The 18,025-nt window shown below is 43.1% G+C and overlaps 1 protein-coding gene across 4 annotated transcripts in view; it reads left to right on the top strand.

Annotated features, from left to right (window-relative positions):
* The window catches only part of MGAT3 (beta-1,4-mannosyl-glycoprotein 4-beta-N-acetylglucosaminyltransferase), a 53,211-nt gene that overhangs the window by 22,123 nt on the left and 13,063 nt on the right, over window positions 1–18,025 (top strand). The window contains exon 1 of one of the 4 annotated variants that reach the window (XM_069967262.1): window positions 10,297–10,762. The exons of 1 other annotated variant lie outside the window; for it this stretch is intronic. In XM_069967262.1, coding sequence (XP_069823363.1) covers window positions 10,647–10,762 — 116 coding nt within the window. In that variant the 5' untranslated portion in view covers window positions 10,297–10,646. Of the gene's footprint in view, window positions 1–10,296; window positions 10,763–12,586; window positions 12,837–18,025 lie in introns of those variants that run through there. 2 more of the 4 variants (XM_069967263.1, XM_069967265.1) reach the window with 2 other exon arrangements.

The following is an 18,025-nucleotide window of genomic DNA, read 5'->3' as shown; positions in this document are numbered from 1 at the left end:
TTTTATCCTACAAGTTTTGATGTTCTATCGTGCCCAAACAATGAAGTGTAGAGAGCCTAGATGGATGGAGTAGGAAGCTACACGCAGCAACGACTATTAGGTTAGACACATGCAACTTCCTGTTAGCATCAGTGAGCGCGTACCCTTGGGTAAGGGGAAAACAAAGCACTTTTATGACAACTGTGGGAGAAGTCAAGAGGACAAGGAAACGCTGTGGTTAAAGGAAATATATATTTTCCCGTGAAAACGTATTTTAGATATTTCCCACAATATGAACACTTTTCCCATAGAAATTTGTTTGCATTGTTGGGAATATTCAGCTGTTATTATTTCACTGTGAACTTTTAACAACAAGGGAAAATGTTGGAAGTCGGAATCTGTCAGCTCCTACCATACCTAAGGTGCTGAAAGTGTGCTGTAGCTGGCAGTCCCCTAGTGAGCATGGTGCCTTTCGGTAATTTGTCCGTGCAGTGGATTATGCACAATCCTACTGTAATGAAGAGTCAAAGAGGAGTTGTTTGTGCCACACTCTGGCCGCCTCACCACTCCTGCCTCCTCCATCTTTTTCATTAATAATCAGTGCTGCCCGGCCTCCTGCTCGCTCAGCTGTCAGCCAGTGTCTCTGATTGCAGATCAGTCCTCTGTAGGTAGATTATGTCTAAAGAAACACTCAGATATAGTTATATAGTTAACAATATAGTATCTATATTGTCAAGTTTCTAACAAATTAGGCATTGTCCAGAGTGGACATCCTAAAGGACATCTTAAATTTCTCCTATATGGCTGCTGTCATATAGAAAATAATAAACATCCTATACTGTCTGCACACGCCCTGTGTCCGGCTGGCGGTGACTCTGTTGTCCCCTGCTGACTGCAGGCGCTTCACTTCTGGACTCGTCTCGGAAGCCTGCTCTGCCAATCACTGACTGACAGAAGGCAGCACAGGGCAGTGATTGGTTAGGCAGGCTGTCACCCTGAGATGAGTCCATCTTGGAAGTTTCACCACCAGCAGGACATCAGGGGAGCGGGGAAAGGTAAAGATAAGATGTTTATTGTTTTGTATATGTCCGCAGCTATATAGGAAAAACAACCCCTTTAAACCTTCTCACGGTTATAATAAGCTTGTGAGCGCCGATGTCTCGCAGACTATTAACCGCAATTACAATATGTGTTGTTTCTAGTAGTAGGATAATAGTGTGAGCCTGGCATTATATAAGGGTGTAGGCCCCTTAGTGTTTATATTGGGAAGCTACGCCGCACACAAAGGTGTGTAGGGAGAGCATGAAATATTCAGGAGGAAGTAAATTATGCAGAGCCTTATCTTTCCTGTGAGTGCACCATGATACAGCGTGCAAAATCACTTGTTCATTCGATTATATGCGCTGTAAAGCCTTTATGATGGAAGATAGCACTGTAAATGACTGAATACATTAAGGAGGACCTCATGGTGTATCATATGATCCCTCCGAGCCTGTTAGCAGGTATGATAATGACTGTGCACTTCACAGCTCCTCAGAAACAGGAGGTATAGACCACGTCGTGTATGATATCCTTAGGTTGTCCATAGTCATAAGGTCTCTGTATATTAGTTATATTACCTGGTGAGAGTGTGTAGCAAGCTGTTAATGAGATACTCTCTCTAACATCGTACACAATAAGGCTATGTGCACACTTGGTAAGAGTGTAATAGTAATAGTGTGCACTGACAGGGTTTTTTTTTTTGCGGCCATTATTCAATGAATAGTGGCCGCAGAAAACTGACGTGTCAGTTTTTTACGGTGCCACTAGAGACCGGCTGGGATTCAATAGACAGCAAGGTAACGTATATTTTCATAAAAGTACGGCCGTTATTGCCGATTGCAACAACGGCCGTACTTTTACGAAAATGTACATGGCCTAAATGTGCTTATACACCTTCATATACCCGATCACCCTATACACATTAACATTTTGATTGGCCGAACGTTCATGTGTGGCCAATAGGGAGAGGAGGAGTAAACTGCTGCCACACTCCTCCGGTGGTGACTTATCTCCTCAAAAACAACATTTCCGACCCTTCTCCAACCCCATGAGGTGGCTTCCTTACATTAGAGAGTTGAGCAGTTCTGCTGTGGGTTTGGCTGACTTTTTGCTGTTATATATGGTTGTCTAAAAGGATATTCCAGTGATTTAAGAAAAAAATAATATTTCATGCTCCGGTAGGGGAAAAAAAGCTATACCTTGGGCTCTCTTACACAGAATGAATATCGTGTAAAAACCTGCCAAGCGATTGATCGTGATATAGTAGCCAATGATTCTGACGTTATTACATTAACTGATTGCTGTTATGATTGATCATTTTTGTGGTGGTTATATGGTCACTAATCGCTCGCGCAACAGAAAATGGTTATTTTTTTCCCGAGCGACTGAAAGATTTATTACATGAACGGATTGGCGAATTTTGAGCGAAACACTAACAATGATTTTCAGATGTGCTGAAAGATTATAATCAGCGACAATCCAATGATTTCATATTCGTAGTGCGCTCACTCAACCCTCACGATGATTACTAGCAATAGATTGTTTCGGTGGCGTTTTTGCACAATAATCGTTCCGTGTAATAGGCCTTTTTACCTAGCCCCAGTCCTCTGCGGCTCCTGTTTTTGTCCTTTTAGTCATCTAATCTTTTTTCTTCATGCTTTTTTATGTTTTTTTATGCAAGTATTCAAAAAATCTGCCCATTTTAGTATTAGACATGTCAACAAGCAGATTTGTTGCAGATTCTTACCATCGACCTCAACGGACAAGATAAAATCTCAATATATTTTTCTGTATAGAAAATAAGCAGAATTGCAGCTGTGGGAAACTCCCCATCCTGTGTGAAAGCATTCTAGAGGGGAACTCTAGGAGTGGAAGTTTCTGGATGCCATGATGCTAGTCTTATAGTTTATAATATAGTGTATGAGGCAGACTGAGGGTCCCTTCATACAGGATTATAGAGAGGCAGGAACGTTCATTGCCGATTATCGTCCCGCGTAAAAGGGCGGATGAACGAGAAATCTCTTGTTTGTCAGCTGATCCCATTATTTGTTCAGGCTTTTAAATCATTACTAGTTCCCCTGTAAACAGGAATGTGAGGACACTTTGTTAAAGTTAAAGGGATTATCCAGTGCTAAAGAAACATGGCCACTTTCTTCCAGAGACAGCACTGCTCTTGTCTCCAGGTTGGGTGGGGTTTGGCAACTTAATTCCATTCAAGTGAATGGAACGTAATTGCAAACCCCACCCAACCTGGAGACAAGAGTGGTGCTGTCTCTGGAAGAAAGTGACCATGTTTTTGTAGCGCTGGATAACCCCATTAATAGACTGCACAGATAATCCGGCGATCGCTCATGTAGCCCAGCTGTACAGTTGTAAGGCTCTGCAAATGAGCACTGATCCCGGCGTTTGATTCCCTGTGGCTGCAGAAGTTGGATGCTTCCCTAGAGAGTCCTGGAAAACATAGGTACAGCCATAGGCCATAGGCTCTATCCATGTTTTCCTGGCTCTCCTCGGGCGGCATCCAATTCTGCGGCCTAGGGTAATCCTAATGTTGAGTTTAGGAGAATTTTGCCGAACCTGAACAGTTTGACAGGTCCGCTCAACACTAGTCTTAAAAGATTATAAGACAGACCAGAGATATGTTGGACGAGAATCCATGGGCACTGCCCTAGTCCCATGGTAAATTACGTTCCCCCATTTTTTTATTAATTCAATCTCATGTATACAAAATAAACTGAGTTGACGGGGGACAGTATAAGTTACCAACTGCACAACTGCGAGTAAATGATGCCATTGTGTTCCCTTGCACTCAGACTGGCGTCCTTTGTGGTTGAAATGCCATCTGTGTTGACTTCTAACAATAGTCTGTCCACTGGGTCGGCCGTGTAGTTCTGCCATCCACCGCACACTGAGGAGGCTTGTTCTTCGCTAATGCTAATTTATGACATTTAACGTAAGAGCCTGGAACGTCAGTCGTGATCTCGAGACACAAGTGACTCGTTTGTCTGACAGCATCGCAACATCTTCAGCTCCACAAGCTGTGTCACATGTGATAGCCGGGCCAAGTGTAAGCGTAAATCAATGGCATGTATACTGGCCGTATCAGCTGACACGGATGGAATGCACGCTAATGGTATACAGGCTGATAAAGCGTGGCTACTTATTTACAGACAAGCTGCAAACACATCTGCTCTTTTGGCGTAAAGGAAAGAGAAATCACAGGCAACGTCTACAAATCCCGCGTCTAGAAAACAAGATTTTTACTGTGACATTTACTAGGCAGAGCCCAGATAAAGCTCTTTATGTGTCACTTAGGACTCACTAATGCTCTGTATGTGATCGAGAGAGAAGAAAGCCCTTCAAGGGCAAATGACTGGATGTCAAAATACACAATATGTTAGATTGAGATCTATTAAAAAGATGCAAAGTAGAAGCCCGGCGTACACAAAGGATTCGGGAATAAGAAAAATAGTTTTTTTGTTAAAGGGGCTGTCCAGTAAAATGTTGTGTTCACAAATCCGATATCTATTTCCGTGTCAGAAATCCGTGGTAGATTTTTGCGGGTAGTTTGATACAAGTGGGCATCATATTTTCCCCGTTATTTAGGGGGGACAAAAATCCACTGAAATGATCCATTGCTTTTGAACAGGATTGACGAAACATGATTAACATGTATGAGCCACATATTGCCAGCAGATCTCCTGCCGAAATTTGCATGCAAATTTTGGCATGAGCAGCACCATACCTGTCCGTAGGTCGTATATAGAATCGAAGACCAGCCCCATTTACCTGAATGCAGAGTCAAACCAGACAGATAGGTATAGTGATGTACATGTAAAACAAAAACATATTTTTCTTATCCAAGACAATTCCTCTAAAGAGTAAAGTCCTGTGTATTCTGAGATGTTGTAATCTTATCTCTTCCCCTTCTTGCGGCAGACAGGGCTTTGTTTGTTGCATGTGACATGCCGGCTTTTGTACAGGCACAGCCTTGTGTTATTTCCCATGGTTTGGGCCAAGACACAGGGCAATTATCGGCCAAAAAAAGATATTGCTCTGTGTAATACTGTAGGCCCAGTGAGACCATGAGAAAGCGAGCCGTTGTTTGTAGGGTGATCGCATCATTTTGACAGGTCACGAAATCCTTGTTAGCCTGCTCAACAGCACAGAACGTGTAGTTACCAGAGATGTTGCCTGCAGGGAGTTCTTCTACGATGGATGATTCAACGCGGTTCTCAGTAGAGAAGATTTACTAATCCTTTATTATCTTTAGCATAAACTTAGACTAGACAGTCTAGGAATGCGCCAAGTTTATTATCATGGCTCTCGCTGTATGGTGAATTTAGCATGGCTTTATAGGTTGGCTTACTTTATTGCACATGTAGGCATGCTTTTAGTGCATAGTGTCACATATCAGTCCATGCCCCTTCCGATTAAGCCTTTACCCTTTTTCCCTTAGCCACAAAACGGTGGGGCTCGACTACTGAGAACAGAGGTTGGTTGTCTGATGAGGGAATGGGGCAGCCACTGCTCCAATAGTTTGGAAGTCCCATAGAAGTGAATGGAGTGGTGATTGCACATACATGCTGCTGCTCCATTTGACCTCTGTTATTGTGCTCGGGATGGTCTGGTAAAAATTCATACTTAGCCATGCTGCTGGGGACATGACAGTAATGTATACTTACCTGTTCAGTTCCCCCATGCTGACGGTTCCCAGGCTGCTTGCTTTATGCAGCTGTCAGTGTTTTCATAATATCTGATGACATCCCATTCCCATAGGAACTGGCCGGTCAGCATAGAGTCTATGCTGAGCGGCTTTTTCTGGCTGGAGTGGCACATCATTGGATGTTTTCAAAACACTGACAGCAATACAGAGTGGGTGGCCCAGGAACCAGTAGCAGCAGAGGAGCAGGACAGGTAAGTATACATTATTTAGTATACATTATCATTAGGGATGAGCGAACCGTCCCAGGTTTGGGTTCGTATGAACCTGAACTATCGGCTTCTGACTGCCGCTGTCTGCCCGCTCCTTGTTGAGGGTGGATACAGCCTGAGGACCGCCTAGAAAACTGGGATATAGCCTATGGCTATGGCTGTATCCCAGTTTTCCAGGCGGTCCTCACGGTTGTATCCACCCTCTCCACAGAGCGGGCAGACAGCGAGAATCTGAAGCCAATCGTTCAGGTTCATACGAGCCTGAACCTCGGCCAGTTCCCTCCTAAAGCTGAGACGCTGAACATAGCAGTAACCAAAAGGGTTAAACGGCAAAATTTTTAAAAGGAAAAAAAAAACAGCAGCTGAAAGGTGGCTGGATGACGTTTTAGAGGTATGATATGTAGGGCGGATGACAGACCTTATTGTGTGATGAATGTGGGGGATTAATTGCTTAATCACATTGAGAGGTATTAAGCGGCTTGATGGGCGACTTCAATTATACCGTGTGCAGTTTTTTTCTACATTTCTAGCTGTTTTAGTCATGAACTGCTTTGTGAAGGGTAATGACTAGATACTTGAGCAGGACCGGGCAGAACAAAAATGATCCTCAGGCTATGACTGTGAAACAATGTGTTTTTCCCATAGGAAAGTCACCATCTTCTGACATAGGTTCTTTTATATTGGCAGGAAAGAACAGCGCAGAATGACAAATAGCATAACAGAACTTAAAGGGGTTGTGTCATTAAGAAAACTAGGTCTAAACGGATGCATCATGGGAAAGTAAACATATTTCAAATGCACAAGCATTTCTGATAATGTCCTGTATGAGAGATAAATTAATCCCCCATATGCCTGTATTGTTTTAATAACCTCCTGCCCTTGGTTATGACTAGGGATGGTCCGAACCTGCCAAGGTTCGGGATCGTATAAACCCCAACACTCGGCAGCAGATTCCCAGATCCAGCGGGAGTAACGCCTGGAAAACTGGGATACAGCCTATGGCTATGGCTGTATCATAGTTTTCCAGGCGGTCCTCCCGCTGGATCCGCCCGCTCCACGGAGCAGGCAGACAGCGGGGATCATTACCGAGGGTTCGGGTTTGTACGAACCCGAACCGAACTCGGTTCGGACCATCCCCAGTTATGACCCACTAAGGTGGGCAAGGCATGCTTACTTCAAATGCAATCTGCCAGTATTGGCAGTTGGTCTCCACTAAGCCTACAAGCAAGGGGGAATGTGGGAAAGTGTGTGCACTGTTGCATGGCAACAGCAGGGTCACAGTTTAGAGAGGAAACCAGGAAGTGATTAGATCCATTGAGAGAAAACTGTTGATTTTTGCACTGTTTGCTGCTACATTCCAGTTATTCAGTCATACTGGATCACCTTGGAATTGTTTGTGTGAGAGAAAACCAGTACAGGAGTGTAAGTTACTTGTGACAGCAGCACACTTGTCCTCCTTTACATATATATACAGTGGTGCCTTGGATTACGAGCATAATTCGTTCCGAGACCGCGCTTGTAATCCAAATCCACTCTTAAACCAAAGCAAATTTTCCCATAAGAAATCATAGAAATGTAGACAATCGGTTCCACCCCCCAAAAATAATGATCTATTATTCTGAATAACATGTAAAACTAATGAAACAAACATTCAGAAAGAGCAGAATATGTGATATTATAAATTCATGTTCATGGAGAGGATGGGAAACACAAGGACTGACAGAGACTGCAGGGAGCAGGAAGGAATGAGCAGGGCAGATGTGGGCACATACATGCAGCACTCTCTGTCCGGGGAGAGAGGGGTTACAGCTATGAAGAGATTACCTCCACAGTCCTGTCCCCTGATGTAAGCCCCAGCCTGAAGTGGATCTGCTATGATTTGGAAGGTGAGGGAGACTTCCTGGGTCAGAGTACAGGGCTGTAGACCCCGCTATGCAGACCATGCCCCTCCCCCACTCTCGCTCCCACCCAGTACAGGGAGCTCTTAAACCAAAGCAATGCTCTTAAAGTCACAATTTTTGAAAAACTGTGAGCTCTTAAACCAAAACGCTCTTAAACCAAGTTACTCTTAAACAAAGGTACCACTGTATATTGTACACATTTGATATTACCAACTTTGCTAAATAGAACAACCCCTTTAATGAGAGTCAGTCACATCTCAGTACCTAAAGCTGGTTAACCGGAGAGCGCTCGACTTCTGCCATCTGTCCATCTGTGCCGATAATGTACAATAATTGCCCGATTATCGGTAACATCGGGCAGCTATTGGTCATTTCCTGCAACTTGCTCCCGCACCACTCTGATCTGCGGGAGTTATCATCACAGACGGGAAGAGAGAGTGCCAGAAAGCAGAAGTGATAGGACCGTTCCTGCTCTCCGGATATCCCCTTTAAAGCTACAGGAGACAGCAAAATAACAAGCTTTAATCCCCAATCCTGGCACTTGGTGAAAAGTCATGGGGGTGGAGCTGCAGCAGGATGTGGTCCCAGCATTTAAACCCACACAATCTCTTTGTTATTCCATATGCCATGGATACTGTGAATAGGGCATACCCCTTTAAGCCAGCATGACAGTGATGACACATTCCCTTTAAGAGATTACCATCCCTCATCATGACTTAAGGGTCATCATGAGATTTCAATCTACCCGAGCAACGCAGTGTGCTTGTGACTTATGCCATTCTCCAAAACCTTTTAAGAGGAGTCTTTATGAGCATTCCAGAAATACAATAATAAAATCGTAGGCACGCAACGCCTAGACAACTTTCATGTCCTGGCAGACGTCCTACATGAAGAAGGTTTCCATCCATCGGAGGGGTTTCTACAGGTAGAGACAACTGCAACCTTATATCATTATATCATGTACATACGATTGTGTACAAAGGTATAACAATATACTGGTGGGGGACAGGCTTTAGAGGGCGACATGAAATCAGACACGGCGTGAAGATCCCTTTAAGAAGAAGTTGCCTTTACGTGCTAAACTTACTTTCAAATGGGTCAACAAACGGGCAACTTAGGATAATACAGTGACTATAACACCATTTACATCCTGTAACGTTTTTATTGTAGTCATAAAGCATATAGACTTATTATAAGGAGGGACTGTGTGTGTCCAACTAATAAAACAATCGTCCGCCATGTCATGTCCTGGCAGGGTAGGTCAAAGTACAGCAAGCATATGAGGCTATGTCAATCTTTCCTCTAAACCTTTAGGCTATGTTCACACACTGTAAAATAGAAGAAAAATATGGAGTTTAAAATACGGCCGTTTAATGTAATAACGCACTCCATTAAAGTCAGTGGGAAAATGACCGGCAGTGCAAACACCGCATAGAATAAGGGCTGTAGTTGATAATGACCGTCCATATAATGAACACACTCATTATATACCACCTGCTTTGCTAAATACAGCCTGCTGACATAGACATTAGATTAGAATCTTTTATAATAAAAGTAGAAGTGAAGAGAAAAAATTTTTATCAACTGGTACCCGAAAGTTATACAGATTTGTAAATTACTTCTGTTTAAAAAAAACTTCACACCTTTCAGTACTAATCAGCTGCTGTATGCCCTGCAGAAGGTGATCTATTCTTTCCAGTCTGACACAGTGCTCTCTGCTGCCACCTCTGTCCGTATTAGGAACGGTCCAGAGCAATATAAGTTTGCTATGGGAATTTGCTATGGGTCAGTTCCTGACCCGGACATGGGTGGCAGCAGAGAGCACCAGATCAGGCTTGAAGGAATACACCACTTCCTGCAGGGCAGGTAATAATTACTGGAAGGCTTGAGGTTTTTTAACTGTATAACTTTTTCTGGAGTATCCCTTTAATCGAGCTGCGCTACAATGTAAAGGGATTAAGGTCTGTAAGTCGCCATAACCACAGCTCAGGATGGTCTTCTAATTGTGGTTGCAGCGTGACCCCATTCACTTTCATTACCCATGTTGGGGAGAAAGTCTCTGTTTAGCCCCTACCTTATACCCCCAGCCATAAGGATTTTTTTTTTAACATATTCCTATGTAATCCAGCAGAGAATAGGATCCTGTAACTGAAGAAAACGGATATATGAAAACTCAGTGTGAACGGGGCCTGACACCATATGAGGCTTGTTGTATAGGCTCCATAGAGTATAGAGCCCTGTGCATTCAGTAACCATGAAGGGGTTAATACCACAGCTTGCCTCGATAACTTATTAAGCTAATTACGAGGGTGGGGACAGACTGGAACATAGATATGTGTAAAACATAGGTACAGGTATAACATAGGTATGTAGAGCAGAGGAAGGGGTGCAGGACCTCCTCATTGACTCGGGGTGGACCCCCCCTTCTTCTAGCAGTGACAGGTGAGGCTCTGGATCAGGCTGTTTGCATTACTCACCTGTACTTGACAGTCACTAAGAGGTTACCTGGCTGCGGGCGTGTGATCACAGCCAATAGATAAACATGGATCTGCCCTCCTGTAGATGAACAACCTATAACACAGAGGATGGAGGGAACTTTACCCGGCCGGGTATCTGATTGCCTTTTGAACTCATTGTGGCTATGAACCCAGTGCTCGGGGAAGCCTCTGCCCCAGTCTTCTGCACTATGCCTAGAGCTGTCAGTGTACCGGCACACAACCCTGCCGGCTCTATAGACGGGGACCTGACCAGACACCTCCTAAAACCAGGGAGAATCAAACAGAACACGGCATGATAAAGATAATAAACCGGCTGTCATCCACAAGGAGATACAATGCTTCCTATGTAATCCACAGGATCAAGCTGGGCAGCTACTTTGAATGTGCTGTGAATATGCTGTGCTTCAGGTATGTACCCATAGAAGGGACCGCACTGATTTTTACCTATAGGCTGCGTCTGAATAAGAGTCCTTCCTAACTTATGGTCCTTGTACACGGAACGATTTATCGTTTGAATTTGCAAGATAACGATCCAATTCGAACGATAATCGTACGTGTAAACGCAGCGAACGATCAAACGACGAGCGAGAAATGGTTCATTTTGATCTTTCAACGTGTTCTCAAATCATCGTTGATCGTTCGCAAAAAATTCGCAGATCGTTCAGTGTAAACAGTCTTTCAACGATTTCACCTATGTGTGAGATAGGCTTAAACGATCGCATAGCGAATTTTCCGTATGATTTATCGTTCCGTCTATACGCTGATCGTTATAAAAAAAAAAAAACATAGTTCATTCAAAATCGTTAATCATGCGATTGGGCGAATTATCGCTCCGTGTAAAAGTACCATAAGTGTTATGCCCTGTTAGTATATACGGGATGGAGGTGATGCAGATTTTACCTGTGGGTTACAGATCTCGTCCGCGTGCTGCCGACGTTTTCTCCATTGAAGTTGACTTGTGTGGATTTTGGTTCTATACATGTATTGGTTACATGTTTGTTGCGTATTCCCCTTGTTGATTTCAATGGGGAAGTAAAAAAAAAACTGGTAAAATTTGCGGTGAAAGGTTGTTGTTGTAGTAATACAAAGGTAATGTGTAGTGTGTGTGTGTGTGTGTGTGTGTGTGTGTGTGTTTTTTTTTTTTTTTTTTAAGTGGTAAATTCACAAAAAGTCCTGAGATTTTTAGTGAGAATGAACCTAGCATCTCATAAACACAGTTTTGGCGCACAGAGGAGCCGACACATTGATAAATTAAGCAGACCTAAAATTAGGGCGATATTTGACGTGCTGAGAGATACAATTGTTTTGTATGATGTAGCTGATGTGAATAAGGTTCAGACAACGTAGGAACCAAGTTACCAATTTTTGTGATGTTTTAGACGCACGCTGTTTGTGCAAGTTTTACCAAAATAAAACTGTGTAAAAGGATGTAAAACTTTCCCAAAACTGTAATGAGTTTTGGCGTTTTCTAATTTTAGGGTGCGTTCACACCTACAGGATCCGCAGCAGATCTGCAGCAGATTTGATGCTGTGTTCAGTTATTTAAATGAAATCTGCTGCGGATCTGCAGCAGAAAATCAGCTGCGGATCCGGTAAGTGTGAACGTATCCTTAGGGTATAAACACACTCACTGTATAAGCAGCGTATTTACTGCTGCGATACGCAGCAAATACGCAACAAATATGCAGCAGATTAGATCTAAATAACTGAACACAGCATCAGATCTGCTGCGTATACAGTGTGTGTGTGTGTGTTTGTACCCTAAGTGTACTGGCTGGAGCGTAGGCATAGGCTGTATCCATGTTTTTTCCTGGCCGCCCTAGGGCTGTATCCAACTTCCAGATGCTGGGAGATCAAACGCCAAGGGTTCAAATTTGGAGAACATTGCCGAACCTGAACAAGTCCAGTCAACACTACCCAAAATCCATTCTACGTACACACTAACCAATTGCTATTTCCGCCCTACATCCGTTCCCAACCCCCCATCCCCCCCCCCTTTACATTAAGAATATATCAGATAAGCGGGTAACCGCTTCACTGTGCACAAAGCCTGGGGTAGTGCTCTGCCATTGCCGGGGGGACCATTGGTTTAGGTCAATAGGTGAGTGGTGGTCTGGTTTCTGATAGACAAAGGAGGTTTCCGCCATTGTAATCTTGTTCATAATTTCCCCGCCTGTTTTTCTCCTTTAAATGATTGGCATTATAGGGAAGTCATAGCAGAGTGTTCAAAGGTCTGATGGTTACATAGTAAGTAACAAGGTGTGTTAGGCTGAAAAGGTATACAGTACTCCCATTCAGTTCAGCCTGATATGGTGCAGTGCTGATCCCCATGAGGAAGAAGACATTTTTTCACCTTTTAGGAGAAAAAAAAATCTGTGACTACAAATCTGGCAATGAGAATTAATCCCTGGATGAGATCCCAGGATAGGAGGACTATCTCCAGAACACTGCATATACTGCGCCATCAGAAGGTACAGAACAGGTGAGATCGGCCTGGACTAAAAGGGACTGTGCTGGTTCAGTTAAAGGGGATGTTCAGCTGTAGAAAAACAGTTTTTTTTTGTTATTCTAAACCTGGATAATTCCTTTAAGAACTTTTGATAGAGAGGGGTTGTTCCTAGAAAGACTGTTGCTTTGAGGGTAGAAAGTTCCTGTCATTATATTTAGTATTGTTCTATTTGCAAAGAATAATGAAGTCTAACTATAATGTCAGGGAGGTATGCTAAGGCTATAGTCACACACTGGAACCTTACAACTAAGCTTGTACAGTCCCCCCCCCCCCTTTTGGAGTATGTTGTTGTTTTTTGTTTTTTTTTCTCTTCTGTAGTTTACCTTATTTGCAGCCATTTTTTCCCCCACAGCATTTTTGGGCTGTACCTAAGATTATAGCTTTAACAATGGCTGCTTTTCATTTGGGACCTATAATGGACTGTAAAGGGGCATGACACTTAATTTTACAGCTGTAAAGACTATGGTCGTAAAATTAGTGTGTTTTGAACAAAGTGTCGTTTTACTGTTGACATCAGTAGCGCTGAATCGTATAAGTGCAGTCGTTTTACGGTAAATAGCCTAAAATACTGATTGGCAGCGTAGTCCGCTCCAGTATTCACATGTGCATCTTTTTCCCATTTGCATATTGCAGTCCGGGACATTGAGCTAATGTTAAACTAACATGGTCGTATAAGATGCGTGCCTGCTACTTTCATGGAAAATGGCTATTTTAAGAGTACCTGTCATGACACCTCTGTTGGGGTGCGTTCAGACTACGGAAGAAAACCTGCTGTGGATTCCGTCGCTCACTCGTGTGCATCTCAGAATTTCGTCGCATGGCGTAATCTACTCGACCATAGAATGGGGTCTATGGCATGGGCGAAGAAGAGTTTGAGTGACTGAATTGGCCCTCCTTTAGTGTGGAACCACCCTTTATGTGGACGTTTGGGTCTCCTTGTATACCACAAAAGACTATAATGTGTGAAACCCCCATTGATTTTAATAGGGGTCACGCGTATTATGGTATCACTGCATGTTGGTATGCAAGGAGAGCCAAACTTCCAGATTAACAGAGGAACTCGCCTCTGATCCGGCAGCAGGCGTCATGACAGGTACCCTTTAAGTCTAGGGGCTAAAAATATAGAGTCATCCATATTTCACCACTATTCTCTCATATTTTTAATCTGTGTATTTCAGTTTTTAGTCTAGAAGTCATCCATTGGTGTTTATATGGCTGAGCTGCGACCAGTGACTAGTAATCCTGGTGGTGGCCACTCTCTCCCTGACCACATCCACTTTTATTAGCCGAGATACGGGCAGGGTGCCGCTGTGATCTTTGGCATCGTAATCTGAGCCGCGGCCAACGTCACCTTGTTGCCTTAGCATAAGAATCCGCCTCAAAAATGTTAGAATTTTTTTGTTTTCTTGGAGGGAGCGGATGTTTAAACTCTTTATTCTATACAAAACAACTAGTCTCATGTTATTAGATAGTCCCGGGGTCGGAATGAACACACCCAGCAGAAAAATGAAGGGATATATTCGGTCTAGTGATTATTTTAGCTTTTCTTTCAAGAAAGAATGTAAGAAAACTGGGAGGAATCTTCTGCAGATGAAAGATTACTTGTGAGGTTAATGATTGAGCAGGTACATGACATTTGTACCGTCAGTCTATTCATATATTGGGCCATTCATGTCGGACAGCAATGGGTGTGATTTTCGGCTCCTGCAGGTGCACTGAAGAGACTGTAGCATGATGTCTATCAGCGCCCTGCCTATGGAGAAAAATAGTTAATTATTATACTACGAACTTGGCGACCTGATCTGGTTTCACAGATGGTAAATACAGTATACAGTAAAATGTGAAGGCAAATACGGGCCTATTCTATACTGCTATCTGGATTAAACCACCTATTGTGTCTTATCCTTGAACTCTCCTTCACTCATAACTGTATGTGATAAACACAGTAAAGTCATCCCTTCTTGTTTTATAAGTGCTATAACATTTTGACTTAAAGTGTTTTTGAGTCATGTGATCACTGTTAGCTTTTCCTTAAAGGGGTCATCCCACAATACATTGCATAGGTCATAAAAAAATGAATAGCGTTAAGTACATTCTGGGGAAAAAAAATTATCTAGTTTGAAGAGTTCCATAGTTTAGCACCATCTGGTGGTCAGAGTTTGTAGCCATGTGCACGACCACCTTCAGCTGGTCACGGCCCTCCAGCTGTTGAAAAACTACAATATGTATCATGTCTAGACAGCCAAAGCTTTGGGAATAGTAGTTTTGCAACAGTCAAAGGGCCACAGGTTCCCCTGGGGGGGGTTGCTGCCTGGGTGATTGCTAGATCGTCTGAGCAGCCCATAGAAGATGGCGGCGGTCTACTGCCCTGCTCCTATTACACGGATCGGCGGCAGAAGATCGCTGCCATTGTGATCGTTTATTTTTCAATATGTTGAAAGACATGTCATGCATGTTGGCTGTTCATGGTCTTCTATTATATAGGGAGATTATCGGCCACAACGGCTGATAATTGGTACGTGTAATAGAGTCTTAGGGCCCTATTCCACCGGACGATTATTGTTCAGATTATCGTTAAATTGTTCGAATCTAAACGATAATCGTTCGGTTGAAATGCAGTTAACGATTAACGACCGAACGAGAAATCGTTGATCGCTTTATAAGACCTGGACCTATTTTTATCGTTGCTTGTTCGCGAAACGTTTGCAAATCATTCGCATTGAATAAGACATCGTTCGGTCGTTCGCAGTAGATACGAACGCAAGAAGAAGAGAAACTATCGCAATTACGATCATAAGTAACGATTATCGTTCCATGGAAATGAGTGAACGTTTTCAGGTCTTTCGCAATAGTGGTCGTTTGAGATCGTTAATCGTTAACGATTATGCAAACGCTAATCGTCCGGTGGAATAGGGCCCTTAAGCCTTGTACATGATCAATGCAGGGTGGGGGAGGGAGGAGGCTTGGATGATGCATTATGAGTAATTACAAAACCTGAAGGTGTGAACACAGCTTGACTGCCTCCAATTTCATATGATTTTGTTATTAATCCGGCAGCTGCTTCTTATATCCAAAGCTGTTCCCTATCCCTAAAATTTAGTCTCGGAATAATTCCCCCTATAGTACCAAACACGCTTCTGGGCTCGGTAATAGGGATATTTTTGCTTTCTCTTAATAATTTTTTTTTTTTCTTCTATATGAATTTCTTTTCCATCATGTCATTTTCACGCTGAGAAATGCTCTCTCCTTTGCACCACCTGCTGAGCAATGTACTTTATATGACCTGCCAAGTGGTGCGGGGAATAGAGTGACGACTTCTCTGAGCACGCGGTTGGCCTACGATTCCTTTAAGCACCTTAAACTGTGTAATGTGTTTGCTTTTCCAGTGTTAATTCTTGCTGCACTCCAGAATATGGATGAGTATTTTAGATCCTCTTTTTCGATGTGACCATGTGTAACCTTTTTGGGTTTCGACGACTGTTCCAACCAAGGTCTCCATAAAAAGTGACTATCAGGAGCAAGTATTTAGGACATTGGTTATCTGGCTTCTCAGTCTAGCTGAGCCCTGACTTTATGATGGTAGAGGAATGTAGATCCACCCTGTTAAATAGTACATTGGGCCCTGTACTAGATATTACCAGCTTATTTTAGTTTTATTATGACCATTCTGTGGACGTCTTAAACTTATTGGTTGTCGCCTCCCAAGCATTTCCACGACTTGAATATTGATGGCCTACCCTCTGGTAAGTGCTCAGCCTCTTCATTATCGCTCACAGCTCTGTACATCGTATAGTAGCTGTCTACAGCTCAGTCCTATTCAGGTGAATGGGCTTAGTTCCAAACAGCCACAATCTTATGTATGGAGCTGTTTTTTGGTTTTCTTTTTGTGAATAGACTGCAGCCCCATTGGTTAGCTGATCTGTGGGAGTGTTGGGACACCCCCAAGAATCTCTTACAAGGATGGGCCAATTTTGAAAACTTTGGATGTATTTTAGCAATGTCATAAAAATTGACCATTGGGGGTCTGCAGTCCAAGAACCCCCACCAATTGATAAATCGAGGGGCAAAAGTGCCTGAGTACTGTGTGCAGTTAATAGACTCATAGAAAGTACACTTGCAACCAATACACTTGATAGCAATTTGGCAAAACCCAAGGGTGTATATTCATAGATTTGAGTTTGGTATTATTCCAGACACAGCACCACTCCTGGCAACAGTCTCGTTCAGGTATTGCAGCTCATCCCCTTCAAGTGAACAGCCTAGTATGCAGCCTGCCCCATTCAATGTTGTACGCCATCTGTTTGCTCCCCAAGCATCAAAGGGTTCAGTGTAACCGCGGCCTACGCTGCATAAGCAACAAGACGTTAAGAGGAGGCAGCAATGTTTATATCTGTATCGTGTAGCCTCGTACGTGTGGAAGTACAGTTTTTTTTTTTTTTTTTTCTTAAAGGGAAAAGCAATGCTGTATGTTAAATGACTTGCATGTGGGACGCATTCCGCAGGACGAGAGGCCACTTTCTCAGGCTCTTATGTGACTATGGGTGATGTTTTCTCAGGGCCGCATTAGCACGTGCATCCTTTACCAATATATGATCCCTCTTTATGAAAATCCCGGTAAAGTTTTAGTTGTCTGTTTCCACTTAGCATTGTTATTAAAAGTGATTTCATTATCACTTGTTTCTAGCCCCCCCCCCCCCCCTTCCCTAAAGACTAAACATTTTAGACATCCATTTAGCGTTAGTTATTGTGGATGTTCAGACTGGTAACAGTAGGGAGACAAATAGCGGATACTCTTGTAATACCACACACAACCTGAGGACAGGGTTGGCGCTGTATTTTGCAAAAATGTAGCTGTGTTTTTTGTTTTCTAATCCTGGCTATCCCCCTTAAGACTCTTGAAGGCGTGTTTTGCCATGCGTTGTGACATGGTTTGCCATGTAGACTTCTTGTTGATTTCTCTCATTGCCATTTCCTCTCTAAAAACCCAAGAATTTCACAACTGGTCACAAGGTCGCAGCTTTGGGATTTTTGTCTTGGAGAATGGAACTTTCACATATATGAATCATTTTTGCAGAGTACGTTGAGCATTTGCCATATTTCCAAGTGGAATCTGTTTACAATTGTAATTATCGCTTCTAGTCGACATCTGTGAAAAATCTGTC

The sequence above is a fragment of the Dendropsophus ebraccatus genome, chromosome 4, assembly GCF_027789765.1.
Source record: "Dendropsophus ebraccatus isolate aDenEbr1 chromosome 4, aDenEbr1.pat, whole genome shotgun sequence".
Taxonomy (NCBI): domain Eukaryota; kingdom Metazoa; phylum Chordata; class Amphibia; order Anura; family Hylidae; genus Dendropsophus; species Dendropsophus ebraccatus.
Note: the sequence above shows the minus strand (reverse complement) of the source record. Positions and strands in the feature narration are given on the sequence as shown.